The sequence below is a fragment of the Hipposideros armiger genome, unplaced genomic scaffold, assembly GCF_001890085.2.
Source record: "Hipposideros armiger isolate ML-2016 unplaced genomic scaffold, ASM189008v1 scaffold_287, whole genome shotgun sequence".
NCBI classification, from domain to species: domain Eukaryota; kingdom Metazoa; phylum Chordata; class Mammalia; order Chiroptera; family Hipposideridae; genus Hipposideros; species Hipposideros armiger.
The window spans coordinates 73,578-96,788 of NW_017731637.1; the positions used below are offsets into that span (position 1 = coordinate 73,578).

General features: G+C 32.6%; 1 protein-coding gene across 7 annotated transcripts in view; it reads right to left on the reverse strand.

Annotated features, from left to right (window-relative positions):
• POSTN (periostin) overlaps window positions 1-20,737 on the reverse strand; it is a 34,650-nt gene extending 13,913 nt beyond the window's left edge. For 3 of the 7 annotated variants that reach the window (XM_019658713.1, XM_019658711.1, XM_019658710.1), the window contains exons 1-16: window positions 20,500-20,737; window positions 19,157-19,255; window positions 14,645-14,709; window positions 12,778-12,935; window positions 10,503-10,667; window positions 9,468-9,614; window positions 8,806-8,947; window positions 7,521-7,733; window positions 6,815-6,949; window positions 5,573-5,721; window positions 3,471-3,607; window positions 2,752-2,882; window positions 2,109-2,239; window positions 1,900-2,002; window positions 1,726-1,793; window positions 985-1,030 (exon numbers count right to left, since the gene is read on the reverse strand). In XM_019658713.1, coding sequence (XP_019514258.1) covers window positions 985-1,030; window positions 1,726-1,793; window positions 1,900-2,002; window positions 2,109-2,239; window positions 2,752-2,882; window positions 3,471-3,607; window positions 5,573-5,721; window positions 6,815-6,949; window positions 7,521-7,733; window positions 8,806-8,947; window positions 9,468-9,614; window positions 10,503-10,667; window positions 12,778-12,935; window positions 14,645-14,709; window positions 19,157-19,255; window positions 20,500-20,618 — 2,008 coding nt within the window. In that variant the 5' untranslated portion in view covers window positions 20,619-20,737. The remainder of the gene's footprint in view (window positions 1-984; window positions 1,031-1,725; window positions 1,794-1,899; window positions 2,003-2,108; window positions 2,240-2,751; window positions 2,883-3,470; window positions 3,608-5,572; window positions 5,722-6,814; window positions 6,950-7,520; window positions 7,734-8,805; window positions 8,948-9,467; window positions 9,615-10,502; window positions 10,668-12,777; window positions 12,936-14,644; window positions 14,710-19,156; window positions 19,256-20,499) is intronic. The other 4 variants (XM_019658716.1, XM_019658714.1, XM_019658715.1 and 1 more) reach the window with 3 other exon arrangements.
• Between the last annotated feature and the right edge of the window lie 2,474 nt (window positions 20,738-23,211).

Sequence of the window (23,211 nt, forward strand, 5' to 3'; positions counted from 1 at the left end):
TGGATTTGCACATGTTACTATTACATAATTGAAATCAGGAAGAGCAGCAGACATTTTGTTTTGCTCCTTACATTATTTTTATTCCTTTTCTATATCTAGTGTAAATCTTAAGAAAATTTTTCTTAATTAAATAACAGGATATTCACGTTGTAAAATATAATAATTTTCTAGCCAGGATAAATGTGGGAATTGATGTAATGTTTTAGCTACTGATACATTTTGAGTGTTTAATTGTAGAGTCAAAACAAAATGAAACAAATTTCTGCTTTGAAAGCTACAAGAAAGAAAGAAAAAACACAAATGAAGAAAAGTCACATTGAAAAAGAAATACCACAAGTTATGTTTATGAGAATGAAATACCCTTTACCATTGTTAAGTAGTAGAGGTTTAATTTTGATAATCTGGTAGTCAGGGATAAAAGGATATTGAGATCTAGAAACTTTAGGTTTGTTACCTAGCAATTTTGTTATTCCTTTATCTAATTTTTGGATGGAGAGAGCTTTTTAACCACCAACTCATACACATTAAGACTCTTTGGCACACTGTGTCCCACTCTGCCCTCAGATGGCTGAGGGCTTGTGAGTGGAATGAGTGACAAATCCTTCAGCAATGTTATTTGTGTGTCCACACATCTGAATTTTCAGATTGCTCTGGAGTGCCTTTTATTTATCTCTTCCCTTTTATGATTGTGTGCCTTTTTTTCTGCTTCTTTGTCATGATAGCTATTATATTTTACTGTTATTCTTATATATCTTACCACTTCTGTTTTTTTGGATGAATAAGGAACCGGTTCATTGGAGTTGGAGGTTATGGCTAAATTTGGAGGTCTCATCCAGACCTCAAGCCCTATTTCAAGTGGGATGAAATTTGCCATTGTTTGGAATTCTAAATACCAGATTATCAATAGTCTCTGTTTGTAAATACAACAAATACTATTATTTTAATTGTGTTACTTATATATGACAAATATACATTAGTACTTACTATAGACAGTCATGGGGATTTCTTTGAAGGTGCTGCCACGAACAAACTGAAAATAAATGTTTATACTTAGTAACATAAAATGTAGTAGTTATATTAATAAAATCATGGCACTACTTTAATTTTTACTAAAATAAATAAAGTGAAGCTATCATTACACTTGGAAATGAAGCCTTCATATGTTTCATCTTTCAATTTCATGCTATGGTGCAGATGGCATAAAAATTATTGGAATTATTACTCAAAAATTATAGAATAGTAAATCCAAAGTTTAATAGATTTATAAAATAATATTTCATATACTTTCTGACACTTTGACCCTATACAGATAAAGAAGCAAAATATTCCTTTGTCTTTTAACTACTGTGATTAATGACAACTTTTTATAAGTAAATACTATATCTTTTCTTTATATTTAGTAACAAAGACAGTTGATGATAGAAAGATTATAGGTTTTTTTTTTAATGTACATGTCTTAACTGCCCAACTGGACTGTAAATTTTTTAAATAAAGGGTCCTATCTGATTCAACTTAATATCTCCCATAACACTTAATACATGTAGATTTTAATAGGTATTTGTTGAGTAAAACCATAACAAAATTATGTCACTTCTTTATAGGTGGACTAGTGGTACACAATCAACAGAGACCAATCCAAGCTTAGGGTACATCTACTCATTAATGTATACATTTGTAGTCTCTTACGTTCAGCATATTAGAAATAAATCCAATAATGTTCTTTACCTTAATTTGGATGTATTTGATCAGTTTATTAAGGATTTCCAGGAGCTGATCATTTCCAATAGGTGTGTCTATGAAGAGGAATATTAAATGAATATTGGCAAGAATGTGTGAAATAAAAACCTAGGTTTCTATTGAAAAAAATTTAGTCCATTAATTAATTAAATAATTACCAACCTGCTGGATAAAGGAGTTTATCTACAACATGAATGACACCATTTGTTGTCATGATGTCAGATTCTTTTGATTTCAATTCATTCACCAGAAGCGTGTCATTTACCTATCAAAATAGAGGATAATGTCAATGAGAAATTTAATGAAAAATGAATATTAAGATAATTAAATGATGGGTGAACATTATCATAAATTCATTCTAGAAAACTCACTCCTTTCAGATAGATTTTGCTTCCTTGTGTGGTCTTCAGAATGTTAGTAACACCAGGTTCAAATCCCTTTCCAATGAAAACTCCTGGTGTCAGGTGATAAAGGATGATGTTTTGAAGGGCATTTTTGTCCCCTATTGGGAAAAACATATATTTATTTAATAACATGTCATTTTTTGTATATTTTGATACTGTGAAGACTAAAGAGAAAAATATTTCTTTGTCTTTATTTTTTCCACACTGTAATTTGTCATAATGTCATTCTCTTAAGTTGATATCAATGCTATGTTAAAATATATAATCACTTCAATCAACTCAATCAAAATATTATCCAACTTACTGGGAGGAAAAAAACCCAAATTATTTTTGAAATTATGACTGTTTCCTTCTTTTTCACCTAATTATGTGGCCATCAATAGAAACAACATAAGTGAACATCTAGCCCAACTACATGCCAGTATGCAGTTAATTAAGAACATTAATTGGTGACCCTCCACATATCCCAAGTAAAATTAAAGAAAACTATGGCTAGACAAGAATATGAAAGAAGAGACGTTTTGGAGGCTGATGTCTGGGCAGGGACACTTGAGGGAGAAATGAGATCCTGAAATCAAGGGGCAAATATCTGGTATTCACTTCTACTTACGAATCAGAACTTCCTTTTCTTCGTTAGTCATTCCCTTAAAGGCATCATTAGTTGGAACAAATAAAGTCCAATCCCCAGGTTGTGTCAGGAGCTCTTTCAAGTCTGCAGCTTCTAGAAGGCTGAGGAAGATGCTAAGCAGGAAGAACATATGTTTATTTTGTTAGATTTAGATTTAGGTATCATATGCTCACCCACAGTGCATGGAATAGAATAGAATCCATGTATTGCAGAAAGCATGATAAAATTATTCATACATTTTCATGTTTCAAATGCAATTTACCTGTTAAGAAAGCTTTATCATGGGAAAATTATTTAAATGTACATATGATTTTTAAATTTCCTATGTTTTGTTTTTATCCTATGAAATTAACAAGATTATACTTTATAACAAATAAGCATTTTTTTAAAATGTAATATTTCACAAAACAGTATTTGCTGGTATATATTGTTATTTTTTTAAAAATTATAGAAAATGTGCAAGAAACAGTTCAGTTTATGAGATTTTTTTTTACTCACTTAATTATATGTATTATGGTGCACCAGGAAGCAAAATAGTGTTAAGAACATATTCCAATTTTGAAAACATTTGCATAGACTTCTCATTCTAAATTCTATTCTCAGCAATACTGAATACTAAATACATTTTGGAATACTAACTGTGAAACAAAAATATGCCTATAGCTCTCATTCTTTTGTGGAGGTGGAACTAATAAGCTCACCTAAAGCGTTTGTCTTGTTTTAATTTTTCATGGAGAGATTTCTCTGCTGGTTTGATGATCTCTCGGAATATGTGAATGGCACCATTTCTTCCTTGCTTGCTTCCTCTCACCATGCATGAATTTTCAATGCAGACAGCCTATAAAGAAAAGAAAGATACAGCTGTCCATTTCCTCACTTGAAATTTCCTATGTGAAAATAGTTGCATAATTAAGTTTCTGGACTGACTCTACTAAGAGTTCACCGAACTCCCTGGCCAGAGGAAATAGCTTCTGTCCTCTGTTTTTGAGATCTTGCATAATCTGACATCATACTTCTTATTCAAGCAGGTTTTCTACTAGTCAAGCTACCCTATGTGTCAGGCAGGTAGTTTTTTCAGTAAATAACAAAAGTTCCATAGAATTCTACTTCTACATTTTCTATCATTCCTTTCCATGTTCTAACCATTTTTCTAACTCTGTTAGGAAACTGTAACCCTTTAACTCTTTAGGACCCTTTTTAACCATAAAGTTTCATGACTTCAGTGCCTCTTATGATCTTCAGAAATATTCACTATATTTCCTTGACTATAAGATCAATTATAAGTGAAATTATTGATTTTGTTACAGTATTTTTGAACAAAACATAGGTATATCTATAATTTAGAGTGGACCCATATTCTGCATCCTTTAAAATTTGTGTGTTGTAATTGTGAAACTATACTGAGCAGCTGCTGAGTGTCACATTCAGTTGTAGGTAATGCTTGGCTTCCTGTGAAATATTTTAGCTATAGCTGCATGTGTTGCCTGGACAGAAAGTGAACAGCACCACTAGTTGCATTGTAATTTTGATAAGCAATATTTTCTAGAAATTTTTCTTTAGATAAAGTACATTAGAACCATTTTATAGAGTTCAGAATTTTTATATGTCTAGAAAAGTTTACCTTGAAAGTCATTCAAAAGAGATTCAGTAGCTGAATTGTAATCTTACAGTAAAAGACCATCCTTCATATTTGAGTCTATATAAAAATTACCTTGTAATAAAGGATGCTATAAATCGACATACAGATGGCCAACAGACATGAAAAGAGGCTCAACATCACTAATCATCAGAGAAATGCAAATCAAAACCACAATGAGCTATCATCTCACACCAGTTGTAATAACAAGTGCTGGCAAGGATGTGGAGAGAAGGGAACCCTTGTGCACTGTTAGTGGGACTGCAAGTTACTGCATCCACTATGGAAAATAGTATGGAGTTTCCTCAGAAATTAAAAACAGATCTGCCATATCACCTAGCGATACCACTTCTGGGTATTTATCTGAAGAAATCCAAAACACTAATTTGAAAGATATATGCATTCTTATGTTCACTGAAGCATTATTTAAAGTATCTGTGATATGAAAGCAACTTAGGTATCCATCAATAGGTGAGTGGATGAAGAGCATGTGGTATATATGTAAAAGGAATAATTCTCAGCAATAAAAAGAATGAAATCTTGCCATTTGGGACAATCTGGATGGACCTAGAGGGTATTATGCTAAGTGAAATAAGTCAGACAGAAAGACAAATACCATATAGTTTCACTTATATGTGGAATATAAAACAAAAACAACAGTTAGAAACTTGGATCAAATTGATGGTTTCCAGAGGCGGGGATGAGTACAAAGAGGGAAGGGAAATATAGTCAATAATATTGTGATAGGTTTGCAAGGTGACAGGTGATTACTAGACTTAGTGCAGCAATCACATTGTAAGGTATATAAATGTCAAATCACTATATTGTGCACCCGAAATGAATTTGCATACCAACTACACTTAAATTTTTGAAAAGCTTATTTTAGAGGAGTTTTAGTAACTTCTGAAATTGAAACAATGCTTTAGAATATAAAATTACTTATAATGAAAATGCAAACCTTGTGAATTATTAATACATAGCACTTTTTATGTAATTTCCTAAGCTGTTTCACACGTTACTCAGTTTCTGATCTTCCTATCCATATTTATTATTAAAATCGCAAAATAAAATTCTGAGAAACATTTGTTGTAATACCATTTTTTGATAAGTGCATGTCATTTGACATTTAGGCCAATGTGGATATTTTAATTGTTCTGATTCACTTACTGTACGATACACGAAGACTCTGAGCTGTTTGCCTCCAATGGTCTCAAGTTTTTGTCCATTGTAAAGCTCATTAAGGCCAATTTTTACTTTCAATATGTGATTCTGCAGAATTAATTTAAGAAGACGCTGATCCATGCTCAGAGTATCATCTATAAATACATTTTTTTAAAAAAGATAATTTTATTTAGAGAGCATTAAAGTTTCTCCTGGTAAAATAAAATTATGAAAATGGATAATTCCTAATGCTATTGATATTATAAAGTCTACAGTCATATAATATATTACTCAACTAAATGCTCAAGACAATGAATTTTATGCACTAACAGAAGCTCTATGAGCTTGTCCATCAAGTGCCTATAACATGATTCCAAGCAGTCCAAACAATGGGTTTCATTTCTATGAGGGCTACATAGTTTTATGTGGTATTTGGCAAAAGTTCAACTCTAATGCTGGTCAAGACTTTTTCTGAGAATTAGATACCCATTAGTCACAGGAAAGACTACTGATGAATCATTTGTTAATTTATCTTTATTACTGAACAGAAAATCAATGCACACAACCTGTTAAAGTGGGTTGACTTTGACACATAATGGACATTGTTATTACAAAGAGGAAAAACGACATTTCTAGAAATTTGAATTTTCATTAATAATCTCTATATCACAATTTGGTATTTAGAAAAATGTAAAAATATGATGCTCATTTGTTTTCTTAATTACTAAATTAAGCCTAACAATTTAAATATGTCTTTGTGAATCATTTTTCTGGAAAAAAGGGCAAATTGCATTAATGTAAATACTGCCCTTGACTAGCAGTTACTAGGAAAAATACTTACAATAATAGTCACATCATGTATGTAGGTGTATAATAGTCTCCTGTTTTTATTTGTTTATAATTTAACATCTTAAATAAGGTATGTTAAATAAGAAAATCAAATTTATTTTTCTTAATGTCAATTATATGTGCTGGAAATATGGTTATAGCCAGAGACCAACTGAATACTCCTATCACAAACTTTCACTCCCTAAAGTCTATTATCTATTATAGTGAAATGTTTTGAAATGAAAAACAGTTTAAAAGTGGCTACATTGTACTGACATACAGTATGTGTAGCCAATACAGAAACTAATCAATACCTTGTAAAATATCTATTATTTCTTACTGCAAATAATCATGGTGAAGAAAAAAGGTGTGTATGGGTGGGGGGCAAGGAGAACAGGAATGACAGTGTCCAGTACATACCAGAAAATGCATTATTCACCGGAGCCAGCAAAGTGTATTCTCCATCTGGCCTCAGAGTGGATGCCAAACCTAATTGGGCCACGAGGTCTGTGAAAGTGGTTTGCTGATTTCCAGCCAGCTCAATAACTTGTTTGGCTGTAAAATAAACCATCACCATTCCCCAAATGTCATCATTGTTATTATCATCATCATGAAATTAGTAAATCAATTCTTGGCTGTTTTCTATAAGCTATTTGCTACGCTGACAATGTGATGAGACATCTTGCCTTACCCTAGTTAGAATTTCAGCTTCCCTTTTTTGGGGTTGATAACGACAAAACATTTCAGAAGGAGTATATCATTGTCTTCTTACTTTCCATTTTCTTTGATTCTGTGTTGCTCATCTCTTGACTCTAGTGAGAGCCATAGCTCTTTCATTTATCTAAAATGGACCATTTGGTTACATCTTTTCTCCTGTTTTTCAGAAAATGTTGGCACTGTGAGAACCTTTATAAATATTAGGTGTTAGAAACCCTAGAAAACCAAGGTTCCATGCATGGACTGCCTGTGGCTATGCAGGCTATCTAGTTAGCAGTCAGCTCACTACTTTGTGCTTGTGCTTCACATGCCATTTCTTATACTACACACTCATTTTTCATGGACTTACTCCTGAGGCATCATAATTGATAAACAATAGTAAGTAGAAGAATATGAAACTGTTGCTCACCAGAATCAGGGATTAGGACCTGATCAATCAAATGGATAACACCATTATTTGTCACAATATCTTTTTTGTTCACCATTTTGATTCCATTTACTGTTATGCTGTCACCATCACATCCTATCTCAATTGTGTCTCCTTCCAGAGTCTCAAAGACTGCTCCTCCCATAATAGCCTCAGAACACTGGAGAGTGTTTAAAATGTGGTACTTCATGAGAGCTGGAAGGCAAAATAAAAAGTGCGAGCATTTAGATCAAGAGAAATAGCATTTGACCCTTAAGATGTGTTTCACTGTGGAACTAAATATTCCTAATAAATATAATGCATATGTAAGGCCTAAAGATCGACTGAAGGTTTTAAAATTCTGTTTAAGTTACACAATCTTTTTTTAAAAAATCAACTATACAATCAAAAAAGCTTAGCTCAGTAGAAAGTAGAAGAGAAGATCAGTTTCATGAAATAATTTGTGTAGTACTTAATAATATGTTAGATCAAGTTCCCACTGTCATAAGGAAGTAGTTTCTGATGTGGAAGCAAAAAAAAATTATTTCACTCAGAAGGTTTGTAAAATTATTCATTCAGTGCTACGTATTCCCAAACACCCAAGCAGTATCTTGCATTAGCCACTCTTAATTGAATACCTGTACATAATTTGTAAAGAGTTTAATAGAGGCTGAAGTAAGACAAATAATTCCCTAAAGACAACATCTAGAAAATAGCCAAAATACAGATATTTCTTGAAGGAATCTATGCTTCAACTACATTATATTGCTATGTACATCCTCAAAATTTCTCATCTTAAATTGGTTAAATGTGTTTTGGCATAGCCTGAGTAAGTGAAATGTACTCGTCACAATGTAAAATCTATTTGAAAAATTCTGTGTATCAGTAAGGAATGGTCCAAGGGAACCATGCAATTTTCTCAACTCAATTATGTCTTTTAGCATAAATTTAGAATTAAGAGCATAATATGTAGATGATATTAAATCTTGATCTAATATTTCTTTTCAACACTTGCTAATCCTTTTTAATGCTGCTATGTATTTACTTGAAAGCAGTACAAAAATGTGATCTTCAGGATATTCTTATTATTTTAATTAATTATTAAATTGATTACTTTGCATACTCTTTCAAGGGCATTGTTTTTTAAGATTTTTATAGTCCACCTCAGAAAAGGTTTTCTTTGTCTTTGCTTATCAAAGCTGATAACATTGGCATGACACTCTCTTTCTCATTTCTTTTTCTTCTTGGAATTCTGGGAGGCTTCTCATAGAGGAAGACATTTTTGTACCTTCAGAAGCCACTTTATCTCCCATGATCCTTTGTAGGACACCTCGTGGAAGTTTCTCAAAAGCCTCGTTGGTGGGAGCAAAGAGTGTGAAATGACCATCTCTTCCAAGAGCTTCCAGGATATCAGATGTGATGGCAGCTGTCTGAAACATAAACATGCTTTTCAGAGGTTTGAGCATTGCAAATGCAAAAGAAAATTACAATGCACCTAGCTTAGGCTGACATGAAGAAGCTCATTTTATAGAAAACTATATAAATTTGTTCTTGTTAGATCTTTTAGACATTACTTTTTGGCATACCAACTATGTCCTTTCTAACTTTCCTCAAATTATATTTGTGAGAATGAAAATGTTGCCGTTGTTGGTGTGGCTGTAGCAATACCCAGCAGTACGTATAGTAACTGAGAGGGACACATCTTAAATGCACTAAATATACTACAATCACATAGCTAACCATTCTTTATATTGTCCACATAAGTATTATTATTTAATATGAGATGATTTCTTCTGTGTAATATGAAAATCTTTTCATTTCAAGAAGTGTATTTGTTACATTTCTGCCAGATTTAACAGCATTTTTAAAATTATTTTTAAACTCTGACACGGAAAGAGAAGAAATTCAATGATTCAAGCAAGACACTCTACTGTTACTTCATGTATTTACCCTAAAAGATGAGAGCTCATCTTCTGCTTCGATGAAGTCCTGAATTGAGGTACCAATTTGTGTAAGGACGCGGTCAATGACATGAACAACACCATTTGTTGCGATCTGGTTCCCATGGATGATCCGAGCACAGTTAACAGTGACAACCTATAATTATTTGGGAAAATCAAAGTATAAAAATCAGAACTATTTATTGACCACTGAGACAGCAAGCCCACTCTCTATTTTCATTTGTACTAGTAAAAGCAACAGTGAAGGAACTGGCATTCTGATATAAATACTGAGAATGAAGAGTCACATATTGTTATGTCTAAAAAAAAATAAGGGAAAACAGAGATAGTAGAGAACCCACATTTAGTTACACTTAGCATATCATGAAACATAAAGCTAAGTATTTTTTATTTGAATTTTGGATTTATTCTTTTCTTTCTTCTATAGAGATAGTAACCAAATATTTCCAATTTAGATCAATGAATTACATAAAGAAGTCTAAATAGTCCTAAAATAAGTTCTGAGAGAGAAAAACATAATTATTGCATAATTATAACCATTTCTATTATAATAATTTCCTGAATATTGCCTCCTCAGTGACCCTTTTTGTCCCTGGGAATTTGACTATTGAAAGGGCCCTATGAACTTGTAAGTTTTGCACAAAAACTCTTATCTAAATACACAAGAACCTAAATTAGTAGACAGAGGGTGAATAAAGGAATACTTATTCTATGATTATTCCTTGATAAATTCTCTGATAAATTCTTATTTATTACTTTTCTCTGATTATTATTTTTTCAAACACATTAACTACTAAAATGTCCTTTTTTAGAACATCGAAGTCTACAATCAATGAACTGTCAATTTCTTCCTTACACTCTTTTGTAAAAATCAGTCACTGAATCAGAAATTTCCATGCCCTAAATGTGGGGGAAAGTCATGATATTGCACTTATAGTCACTAAATTTTATTATTTATGTGAACATTATATAAAAGGTACAGAAAAAGTTACTCATAAATGTACTATTTATTAATGAAACTTACCCCATTAGGATAATGGTTAATGAAAAGGCCCAAGTTGTTATACATTGAAGGAACGGTCATGCCATTTTTTAAGTCCTTGGTTAACATTCTTTTATTAACCATGTGGCTATGTAAAGCATTCAATAATTCGACATTTACATTGCTCTCCAAACCTCTACGAATATCCTAGAATAAATTATAATGATAAAAGTTTATTTTATTGTGGTTCATTATTAATGCTCTTATAATTATGCTATTTGTACTCTCTTGGTATTTTCTGATTTCATTGTCCAGCTGGGCAAACTAAGTTGACATAAATAACTTAATATTACATTATATTATTTGAATTGATTAAGGAATTTTGTACTCAGTTAAAAGTCCTGAGTGCTTGGGCATTTTTAGAGACAAAGCAAATTTTTTAAATGAATAACTGACAAAGAGACAATGTTGATATAAAGGTTTAAAGGAATGTGAAAATTATCAGATATTTAAATTATTTTGAGTTGTAAACAAAACAGAAAACACTATATTTGTATATATTTGAATTTAAAAAAGGACTTAATGTTCATTCAAAAACAAATTTAAGAATTCAACCATTCTGTACTTTTTTATTTATCTAATACCATATATTCTATCATATCCTACATGGTCTTTTAGGAAACAGAATGGTAAGTAAGGTGAAGTTTCTACCTTTAAGGTCCTTATCATACAACAGCATGTAAAAATAAACACAGTCATATAAAGGACAGAAGGAGGAAAAAATGTTTTCAGAGGTCAAATGAAGAAAACCAGCTATTCAAGGTTTGGAGATAGGCCATCTAGGATAGACAGGATAGGAATGATGTAATGATCATTCTAAATCCAACTGCTGACACAGGATGAATATTGGAAGAACAGAAATTGTCCAGTGTAGTTAGCACATACTTTTATGTTTCTCAGATAATATTAAGAAAGAAATTTAGAGAAGTATGTGGGACAATAACATGTAAGACTTTAATGCCTGAGTAAAGCATAAATTAAACTGGCAACGGGAAGCCACTGAACATTTTGTGGCATTGGGACATAATAATTAGATTGGGCTTTAGGAAGGTTAATATGATGGTAATGTATAGTAGAAATGAGGATATTAAGAAGATGAAACATGGGATATGGGTGACTAACAGCAGGTTGTAAGCATTGGAGAGAGAAGCAGTGAGGATGACTCACAATTTTCAAGTCTGAACACTGAGATTATTTACTGCCAATTATGGAAAAATGGCAGCTGAAAAGCACTTGTTTGTTTATGGGGAGAAAAAAGTGGCATATGTTTTAGATATCTTTTTGTTTAAAAATAAAGATGGTGTATCTAAGGAGAAATATTAAGATGGATATCAGAAACAGTCTCCTAGGGTTCCAAGGGAAGCAAGAACAAGAAATACAGATTTCATGGTTACATGCACTAAAGTGATAGCTGAAGCTTATCAGAAGTGCATATAAAGAGCAAAGTCTACTCCTGCAGAGACTTTAATAAGATTCATTCTTAAGGCAAGGAAGAAGGGGAGTCAGCAAAAGAAAGCAGAACTGTGGCTAGAGATGTGGTCAAAGGTAATCAGGAGAGAGGGTTCAAAAATGCAAGCAATTAACCAACCACACTAGAGGAATCCACCTAAGTTTTACTAAGTATTATTTGACACTAGTAGTAATTATCAATTCATCTTCATATCAAGTAGAAAGTAGGAATATATTTCTATACCAGTTTTACAGATTTGGAAAATGAGTTATAATTTAGTGTGTTATAAATCAGACTATGCACAAAAAGTCTGAAAATCAAATGCATTGTTTACAACACTTCATTTAAATATCCACACACTTGTTTATAAACCTGTCAATCTCTGAACAGCCACACGTATTTACATATAATTAAAATAGTAATTCAGTATCTCTATAAAATATAGCTTAATAAATGTTGAATTCCACGAGGCTTCTTAACGTACTTTTCTATTAGATACGTCATCTAAAATTACATACATTTTCTCACAATCAAAAAAGAAAGAGTAAAATAGAGTAATAATAAGCGCCTATTCAGTTCATTCTTGGTTTGCCTTTTCTTTATTAGGCTATGAGTCTGCTGGAAAGTTATTTCATTTATGGACATATTAAACTGATTTACTCCTTAACCTCAATAACATCCTTTCATCTTCATATATGTATAATAGAAAGATATAAAATTTTGATTTATTTCCAAGTTAATAAAGCAATTAAAATACAATAAAAAATAACAGCAAAAATAATTATATTAATAGAAATAATGAATTACAGGATCCAAGTTGTCCCAAGCCTCGTTACTTGGTGCGAAGTAAGTGAATGATCCCTTTCCTTCTATCTCTTCCCTTAGTTTTGAGACATCAGAATAGCGCTGTGTTGTGGTGGCTCCCACAATGCCCAGAGTACCATAAACATGGTCAATAGGCATAACTGAAATAGCAAAGAAAAGAATAACTACTTAGGATTTTATGTCAAGAATATTATTTCACAATCACTTGAACTTTACACTAAGTTCCCCAACACAGTGAGCTGATAATTTTAACAATAAAATTCTATGAGTCATCAATTTTATATGAAAGTTGCCTTTTGAGTGCTAAATAATGAAATATTATTGAAAACTATTATTTCACATATTCTTTGTTGTGAGGGAAAGTGAATTTTAAATTGTCATCTGGTTTAATCTATTTCAGTGTCAAGCAGCTCAACTATAATTATCAGTAAATATCTCTGATTATTTCATAGTGAAAGTAATATTTTCTTTCATGTTGGCTTAAAGTTCCTAAACAGTATAATATTTTTAGAGATAGGGATATAATTTTATAGATCTGGGTCCCTAAAAGAAGTATGTAGACCTGATTCTTTTCATCATGATTTCAGGAAGGAAAATAGATCAAAGTATTTAACACTTCTAGAATAGTTTTCTTGCTCTTCAGAAGAAAGATTAATATAAGAATATATGAATATATGATATATGAATGTCAACTTGAAGTTTAGTGCAGCCAAATTACCTTCTTATAACTCTATCTTATTTGAGAATTTGTCTGATTTGGACAATTTCATAAGAGAAATGTTTATCAGGTTTGTGACTATAACAGTAGTAGGTGATATGATTAATATATTAAATAATAAAATCAGGATTTAGAAAGACCCCAACAGGATGAGGAAAATGAGTCAAAATGAACAAGTTAAATAGAGGAGGATTCCATGTAAGTTCTATGCTTCAGTTGAAACAAAAAAAAAAATCCTAGAAAAAGACATGACTTGATAGTGTTCATGTAAACAAGACCTGTAATCAAGTTTAATTGAGTACAAATTCAATATGAGCTAATGATATGACATGGTAACCTATGACATTAACCAAAGTTCAGCAGCCCCCCAAATGGAGGCATTTGTCTTAATACCTCTCAGTTGCTTGGACACACATGAACTGTAAACACCAATCTGGGATCACAATCAGAAAAGAAATGACTGGGCTAAAGGCTTTTTATGGGTTAGTTGGTGTCCATGATGGTGAGGACTCCAAAGTCTATGGAATTTTAGAGGAAGTGGGAATGCCAAGCCCAGAGAAGAGAAGGTTCTGTTGAGGAAGTCAAGATAGTTGGAGCAAGGGTGTGATGATTGGTGCTAAATATCAGAATGTCTCTCATTTCAAAGAGGAAAAAATGAACTATTTTTTCTCTAGTTGGCAGAGTTATAGGAAACCAACGTGCACTATGAAGAACATTATAAAATCAGAGCTGTTCAATTAGGAAAGATGATGCTTTGCCAAGTAGTCAGCTACATGTTTCTAGGCAACTTCAGAGAAAGGGAGTTTGTAGAGGGAATTTTTGTTCATGAAGGAAAGTGGAACCAATTTAAATTTATGACTGAGCTTCTGTTGTATTGTCCAGCATTCAGTGCATGAGGACTGTATGTTTTAATATTTTAGCACCATGATAAATTCAAGATTAACATGAAAATATGGGGTGTATCTAGGATTTATCATGATGCCACACACACACACACACACACTCACACACACACACACACTCACACACACACACACACACACACACAAATTGGCTTCTCTACAAGCTACCTCAAACTTTTTTCTTCACACAAGACAAGTTCCTCATTTAATTCAGGAATTGAGATTTTACCTGCTGGGCAGCCTTTCATTCCTTCCATTCTCATGTAACCAGGGCAACATTCATATAACACAGTCCTGTACATTGGAAGAAAATTAATATTAAAACGGGGAACTAAGTAGGATACATTTTGACATAAACTTAGTAAAACATATCACTTATTGCCATGATTTTTTTAGATTTTAGATTTCCCAAAATCAGTTCTTTTTCTGATACCAAAGTATTTGTACTGGTTTTCTTTTTCTCTATAGCCTCATGGCATTGTGGAAAAGTTCCAGAATCTTGAGCCAAAACAATGGAGTTTGGTTTCCAGTTCCACTGCTTGGTAGATGTATGACCTTGAACAAGTAATTTAACAAAGTTAAGTCTCAGTTTCCCCAACTATTTAACATGGATGTAATAGCTATAATACCTACTCACAGGGTAGTTGTGAATCTTAAAATTATAGTTTGAAATAATTTTGTAAACTATAAGTAGCTAAAATGTTTATTAGTATAAAGTTATTAAAAACTAGAAACATCAGGAAACGAGTTAACCCATTCCAATCAATAAAAGCTTTTGCTAAATCCCATTGCTAAATAAAATAATGTTAATTTTTGGTTTGAATTTCCAGTAAAGTTTTTATTTGATTATGTTAAAGAAAACCTTTAAAACCTTCTATTTATTTTTGTAGAGTTTGAAAAGATAATTTAAATGTTTGTTTCAAGTTATTAGAATGAAATATTCAAGAAAAGGCTTCCCCATTCAAAGTTAACAAAGTGTGTTAAGTTATATACAGGCAATAATTAATTAAAGCAACAGGCCAGAAAATTTAAACAAACAAAGACATGTCTAAAATAACTCTCTAATTTACTGTATTTGTGGAAAAATAGTAACCTGAAATCACCTACATAATTTCTTTCATTTTTTCACTTTACTAAAAATATAATCCTGATTTTCATTTTATCAAATTCCATTTGACACTTCTGGACTTCTTCAAGATCTATTATACGTAGTATTTTTAATTAAAATTTTACGTAATGCTTTGTTTCCTCTCAATATAAATATGAAGAATATATAAAACAACAATTGGAAATAAGGGAACATTATAAGAGGAAATATAGATAATTTTGTAATTTTTAATTGATAAATTTCATGTCATGCCACTTAAGATAATTACTTATGAGCTAAGTATCTTGCAATTTAGTAATTTAACATATATTAGCTCATCCCGATATTATTTCTTTCTGGCTAATTAGCTGTGATAATTATACTCAAGAAGCATTAATGAATGAAAGAATTTGGGTATATTTAGGAGAAAGATTGCCAAATATAAGAATAAAAAACTTTCTTAGTATGATAAAAATTATAATAAGCAAATTTCCAAAAGGTAGAATTTTTAATGATATAAGAAATGGTCTTATATATTTAACAAAAAGTAAATGAGCTTTACAAATTGAAACCAGGTCCATTAATTGTTTATTTATGATTTTTGGTCCTGCTTATAATCTTAGTTGGATTCCTATTTCTCTATTTCTTAATGTAAATTTTAAAAGCATAATGTAATGTTTTTGTGGATATACATATACATGTTGTAAAATATGAAAACATGGATGAGAAAGGAATTCTGGCATGGAATGTTGGCTTAAGAATATTCAACAGATAAGATGATATAGACAAAGTGGGAAATGACAATTTAAAATTGTTCTCTGATTTTAAATAATTTCAAGATTAGTTGGTATTAGAAACATATGCAAAAATGGGGACCCTCATACAAATCCTAATATGGCCCCTGAAGTAATTTTATTTACATAGACCCTCATATAAGCATTTGAATATTTTAATGTCAAGGGACTGATTAAAAATTACTTACACATTCATTTTATAACATATTATAAGCAATAAAAAATGAGATACTTATTTTATAGCCCATGACTAAAAATACTTGAGATAAAATAGTGAATAAAAGAGGAAAATGTTAATGTAACAAAAATTTTTATAACACATGCTAATATAACCCAAGGATCAGTCTTAATGTAGAGAATACACCAGATGAGTTAGAATTTCAAAACAGTACATTGCAAATTCAGCTGACAGTTGAACCATATGGTTATTTGAGTTGACATTTTAAAAAAAATAAAAAATAGTTTTTTTAGAAGAACATTTATGCTACACAAAACTCGAAGTTCCCATATGGTCAGTGGGACAGATAAGAATAAAGAAAAAAATTACTACTATGCACATCTATGAAAGTAGGAAATTTATCCTCATTTGCTGAATAGTATTTAAAATCTCATGGAAATGCCAACTGGAAATGTCACTGACATTCTTTAAAGGCATTCTATAAAATACTATATTACTTGACCAATATATATTTTGGGAAATATCTTAACCCAGGAAACTTCATGTTTTTCATTAGACCTGCCCAGTTACTACCCCGTATCCCCAAAGCAACTGTTCAACCAGAAGACAAACACTTCTGTCAAATGATACATAATATCCTAAAGATGTCATTGGAAACTTTAGCACCTGAAAGCAGATGGAAAATTAGGCATTCTTCCTGTCAATATTATTAATTTCTTTGGTTATTTAAAACTAGCAACTAGCATTTACATTTATCCCAGAGCACAGATATAAATGTGTTTGTGAAAAATGAAGTTACTTGGGAGAAATAAGCTAATATAATTAAACAAAGCAGATATTGTTATATTTATGGTAAAAAGCCAGACTTCAAAGCAGAAAATTTTTTTTTTAGTGGAAAGCAGGAATGAATCTTGGCATATGCTTTGTACAAGCCTTGGCATCTCTAATCTATTTGGATGGTTAAAATAAGATTATATCACACTCTTAACTTCCAGGAAGGATGAAATAAAGATTTTCCCTAAATATTTCAGACAGCAGTTCCTTTCTTATGTAGTTAGTATGCTTTCCAAAATGCCTCTTGGTAACCAAGAATATAAAGAACAAAGAGAAGAGAATCTAGAGCCTTGGAGTTCCCAGCTGGCCTGCCTCGTGACCAAGATCATTGTCACCACTGACTTATAATTGTAAATGTGTGAATGACTCACAAGTCTAGCAGATGTCTGCAAACTAATAGGAATAACGTCCAGGTCAAAAATTAACATCAGCTGAAACTCTGTTAAGTCAATAAGTGAATTAGACTTGGTTACCATGGGGAGGTACAGCCCACCTAAAGTTATATACCTTGAATACATGAATCTTATTTGGAAATAAAGAAAATCTTATGGATTTTAAACAGGCATCTTCTCACAACTCCTTTTCCCACTTCATATACCCATTTTTTTAAAAAAGTTAAAATTTAAGGAACATTGGCATTGTCAGTTAGTTACTTAGCAATTTCACATCTATCCATTGAATTTACCTTCAGAGACTCTCTAAGTATTAAATCCATATTTCACAAGTAAAGAACATAAAAACTGCAAGAAGTTAAATCATCCCATGTGTATTACTTGTACCAATATTAAGTTAGGAATAAGTTTTTCACAATGCTCCAATTTTTCCACCCTATTTGGGGTGACTGATGGTTAATGATGACATGCTAAGCAGGTCCTCCTTGACCTCCTCTGGTTCTCAAGGTGCCCTCACTGAGGGTGGGGTCCAAATTAACAGGAAGCAAGGAGGGGCCGTTTCCCCTATTTTCTTGACGGGGGAGAACACCTTTACTCTTTCTGACCTAGTAAATGAAATTCTCTTTGCGACTCAGCTCCTTCATTTTAAAAATGAAGAATTTGGACCACATGAGTAGTTCTCAAGATTTATGTGCCCAGGTTCGTATTTTTCTACTACTACTCTTTATTGATAGATTAAACCAATAAGCATGTCTATCAAGTAATAAAAAGTGTTTTCCAATTTTAAGTGAATCAGTGAAATATATAACTAAGTTAAAAAGTAATTGTCTTTTTTGGCTATTGAAATAGTAAATACAGTGGTGGGCTTTATCACCTTGTGGACGCCTGGGCACCTGGCATTTTGAAATAGAATGGTTGGATTAGATGAAGAGATGAAATCTCAGTCATTTCCAACTTTAAGCTCTGATGAAAACTCTGAGGTAAATTCCAGTGCTTTAGATAATTTCCAAATGACTATAGACAAACATTAATTTGTTCCTTTAAAACCCTGATATTTCAGCTCATTTTATGGGGTTTTTTATTTTGGCCTATTTTTTTATATATATAAAATGAGGAAACTGAGGCATAGAGATTAATTGACTTACCTAAGAGAAAAGAGGGCCAAATCAGGAGTAGAAATGACGTAGTCAACCTCTCACACTGATTCTATACCAAATCACATTGCCATGCATTTTGCCTCCTGTGAACCTCCATGACACATAGGTTCAGGAAGGAGAGTTCCACTAGTATATGGAGAAATGCAGGGTAATTTCTTTATTCATGTGTGATTCATTTTTCTAAAGCTCACAATTTTGAAGAGTATTTTCAAGAAAAATGGAGCTTATACCCAAGGAAAGGCACAGACATCATGATGTTGCCTTAGAAACTGGCACATGAAGAAAAAGATGAGACTTACGTTTTCTTTCCACAAATGGCACCTTGATACCAGTTCCTACAAGTGCTGAAGTATTTCCTTTTGGTGCCTAAAATCTGTTGGAGGGCACAGACATTTGGGCTGAAAGATACAGGGAAAGAAAGATAGTCAATGTCCCAATGATGACTGGTTTTCTATATCTACAGGTCCAATAGCTAAAAAAAAAGTTAATGTGTGGATTTGATTTTCAAAGATGTGATTCTAGTCTTGCACAAATCTGATTCTTGATCGAATCCTCACTGACTCACTGGAACAACTAAATTCTATGGGAAAGAGAGAGAAGAAATGATACATCCCTGAGTAAAATGCCAGTGTTCCAAAAGTTAATCCAATAGGAATATAAAAGCAGCATTAAGTTTAACATAATTTTATTTTCATGTATCTTATTACTTTTAATAGCACATAATTCACTGGGCCTTTTAAAACCAAACATGTGCTTATTTTGGGTGTTGGGGAGTCTTTAGGGCTCTGGAACAATGAGAGATCAGCGATCAAAAGAGACCAGTTTTATTATGTCCACAGACACTATACACTGTAATTGTTTAGGTAGGTCATCACAGAAATAAATGAGTGCTAAAATTAACTTAAATAATATGGCTGCACAAAGGATAATTTATTTCTTTGAATGGAAGTATTAATACATCCTCTGCCAGAACTTTAAGTGTTTTTGTCTCTTAAAGAAATGGAAGTCTTATTAGCACTGCTAGGCAAAGGAGCTTTTGAGAATTATGAATAGCCCTTTAAGACATAGGAAAAAGTGCCAAGATCCATTTCACAAAAGTCATAAGTAGTTGCTTAGCAGACAAGTATGACTCTTAACTAAAAATGCTAAATTGTAGTTAAATTTATTCCAAGACATATGAATTGTTTTTGTAATTTTACAGAATGTAAAATTTAAAAGCATCCTTAAATGCTTCAAGAAATTCAGAGAACTGGTTACATTACCCATTATTTAATTTTCATACACTACTTAAATAAAATTTTCCCTAATGTTATGTGAGATATTGCAAAACTGTTTACATAATGACAGCCTTTAACCATAGATTCTTTAATTTTGAAAACCTCATTCCAGATTTTAGGAAGACAATAAAGACACAAATAAACTGAATCATAAAGAAAAACCCTGTTACATGTTATTAATTAGAATAAAATTATATAACATTTCATAAAAAGCAATTCTACACAAGCTATTTTGACAGTAATTCTTAAAGTTTAAAATATATCACAAAATATTTATTTTTCCTTTTTATTCTTACTTTTTAATAAGTAGAAAAAACTTTATAACAAGCTAAAGGCAAACAAAAGATTTATAACCACTGACTTACCCCTGATCTCTGCCCCTGATTCGGCTGTGAGCCAAAATCTTGTCATAATGACCATTGGCATTTGCAGGGTTAACAACAACCAGCAAGAGTAGAGAAAATATGGCAAAGAAAGGAATCATCTTTAGTCTCTCCGTTGCAGTTAGTCCACGAAGAGAACTGGCAGTGGGCTTTGGAGAGCTCAGAGTTTATATACATGTCAGCGTTGTGGGAGGGAACGCTGTATCAACTTTGGGAATCTGAACTCTGCAAAACACCCCAGCAACTTCACGTTGCCAGCTAAAATCTGCTTTTGTTAGTTAGGCTTACTGAACTCATTGAGCCTCTTTTTCTTCTCATTATGAAGAAGATACTTACTTTAATAATATGTGTATTTCTCTTTATTTTTAATACCTGGCTTCTTGCATGCTCGTATTTTAGTTTTATTCTTTGGTATTGAAGAGGGTTTTTTTTTATGGAAAATGATTTTTTTGGGGTTTGAAGGAATATTCTGCAATCTGTCCCTTTCAGAGTACATGTCCCTGTGCTCGATGAGATCATTGTTTTATCTTATCACATCTTGTCACATTTAATTCACATCAGAAGTGGACAGTTGATGTTTTTTTCACCAGAAAACAAAGGTAGATGTAAGTTTGATAAACACACAGGAGTAATGGCTGTTGGTTAAAAACAAAGGTTGAATGGATCTAAAACTTGCGCAAAGTCTAAAATAAGAATTCTAACTTCTGACAAACCATGTAGGAGAGACATTTTCCTCACAATTCCACTTAACTGAGGAGACCCCTCCAATTTTGCTTCTCTCTTTAAATATCAAGGAATAGATGGAGTTAACATAAATCTACTTACTTCTGGCAAGTTTCCCTAACTCTTGAAATGAAGCAGAAAAGAAAAACATTTGTGCTTTATTGTTTTTTCATCACATACTTCACATGACGTTGAAAATCTCCAGGCAGCACATCTACTGATAACCACTGGACAAAAGCATCCCCTATTGGAAACAAGTATTATCCATCTAACTCTAATAGAATAATTAGACACATATTAAGAAACAGGGACATTGCCAGAATTAGTCTTCTGATTTTATCATGAGTAACTAAAGTTCCTTTAATGTCACACTATGCAATTCCTAGCCAAGGGAATATGTGTTCTCACCACTCCACACATGATATATCAAATCTTCAGAACATTTTGGATAAAAAAAAATCAGAAGTTTAGAAGTCAGCACAGCAATAAGCTCAAATGATAACTGCAATGAGTCTCCTTGAAGGAAGAAGTTATACATCCTAAAGTCACAGTGTAATTCAGGTATTTCTTGGGACAAAGTGCTCCTGTTGTCATGGCACATCAGTGTTTCCTCACTGGTGGCACACAGAAATTATACACCGAATTTCTATGTTGTCCAATTGGAAGGGCTTTTAGGGGAGTCTGGATTGGACCAGAGGGAAAACAGTGTGTCAGGAAAGTTATATTAAGCTTGCTACAAGATTTTGTCTTAGGGCAGTAAGTAATTCTGCAACTTGCTCCTAGTATACTAAAATAACATACAATGAAACAATAAATTCTGAAATATGATTCAGAGGCTTTTTTTCAATTTGAAAATCTTGGTAGTAAGGTATAGAAAATGATAGAGCAATTCAAAAGGGGAGCTGGAGAGATGTCATTAGGTAAATTATACTCTTTCCCCGGTCACTAGTGGGCAGAAGAGAATTAGCTTATTGCTTATTTTTCTCTGAATGTAATTATTCTAACTTCATCTGTATGCCACTGGCATGCTTTACATAATAAATCTCTATTACTCTTGTGCAAAGAGTAGTTGATCAGTAATTGCGTATTGAGTAAGATGGAAAGATTTTATGAAAATGAGGTCTATTTAATACCAGAAAATTAGATATTAGAACATTATTGATAACATAGTTATGTAAAAGTCTTCAATTCTAGACTGGTTAGATATTGTAATGTAGATTACTTATTTTCTTAGGACATAACAATAGAATTCTGGAATTATAGAAAAATACATCAAATTTGAAATACAGAAATCTCTCTAACTTCACCCCTATAAAAAATAATTTACTGGGCCGGCCGAGTGGCGTGTTGGTTAAGAGCTGGCTTGGGACGCCAGCTTTGAGCAGCAGGGCCCCGGTTCGGATCCCATATGAGGGCCAGTGACACTGCCCTCTATAACTAAGATGGTAAACAACAGCTCAAACTGGAGCTGGGCTGTCGCGAATCACCAGCGACAGCGTAGACTGCAGCCTCTGCTGCAGTGGGCTGCATTAAGCTACCGTGAGTGGCTGGCAGCCAGGGTGAGCGGCCAGCAGCCGGTGTGAGCTGCCAAGAGCCGCCGTGAGTGGCCATCCGGAGGCCGGTGACCAATCTGCCTCAGAAGGGAAGAGTGCAATGACAATACCAACATGGGCCAGTGAAGCAACGTCCTCCACAACTAGACTGAAGAACAAAGGGACAGCAACTTGTCTCTTCCCCTTACCCTGATTCCCCAGCGCTGTTCCCCTCTCCCAATTCCCCAATAAAAAATAAAAAATAAAAAATCTAAAAAAAAATAATAATAATTTACTCTTTCCTGTGATTCTCACTATTATTAATACAACCTTTTTTGTTTTAGACAGCTATAACATTATAAGTTGTTCTGTAATGAAGCCAAAATCTGCTGAAAACCAGTGTGGTTTGATTGGAGAGGAAGAAATGAGGTATAGAGAG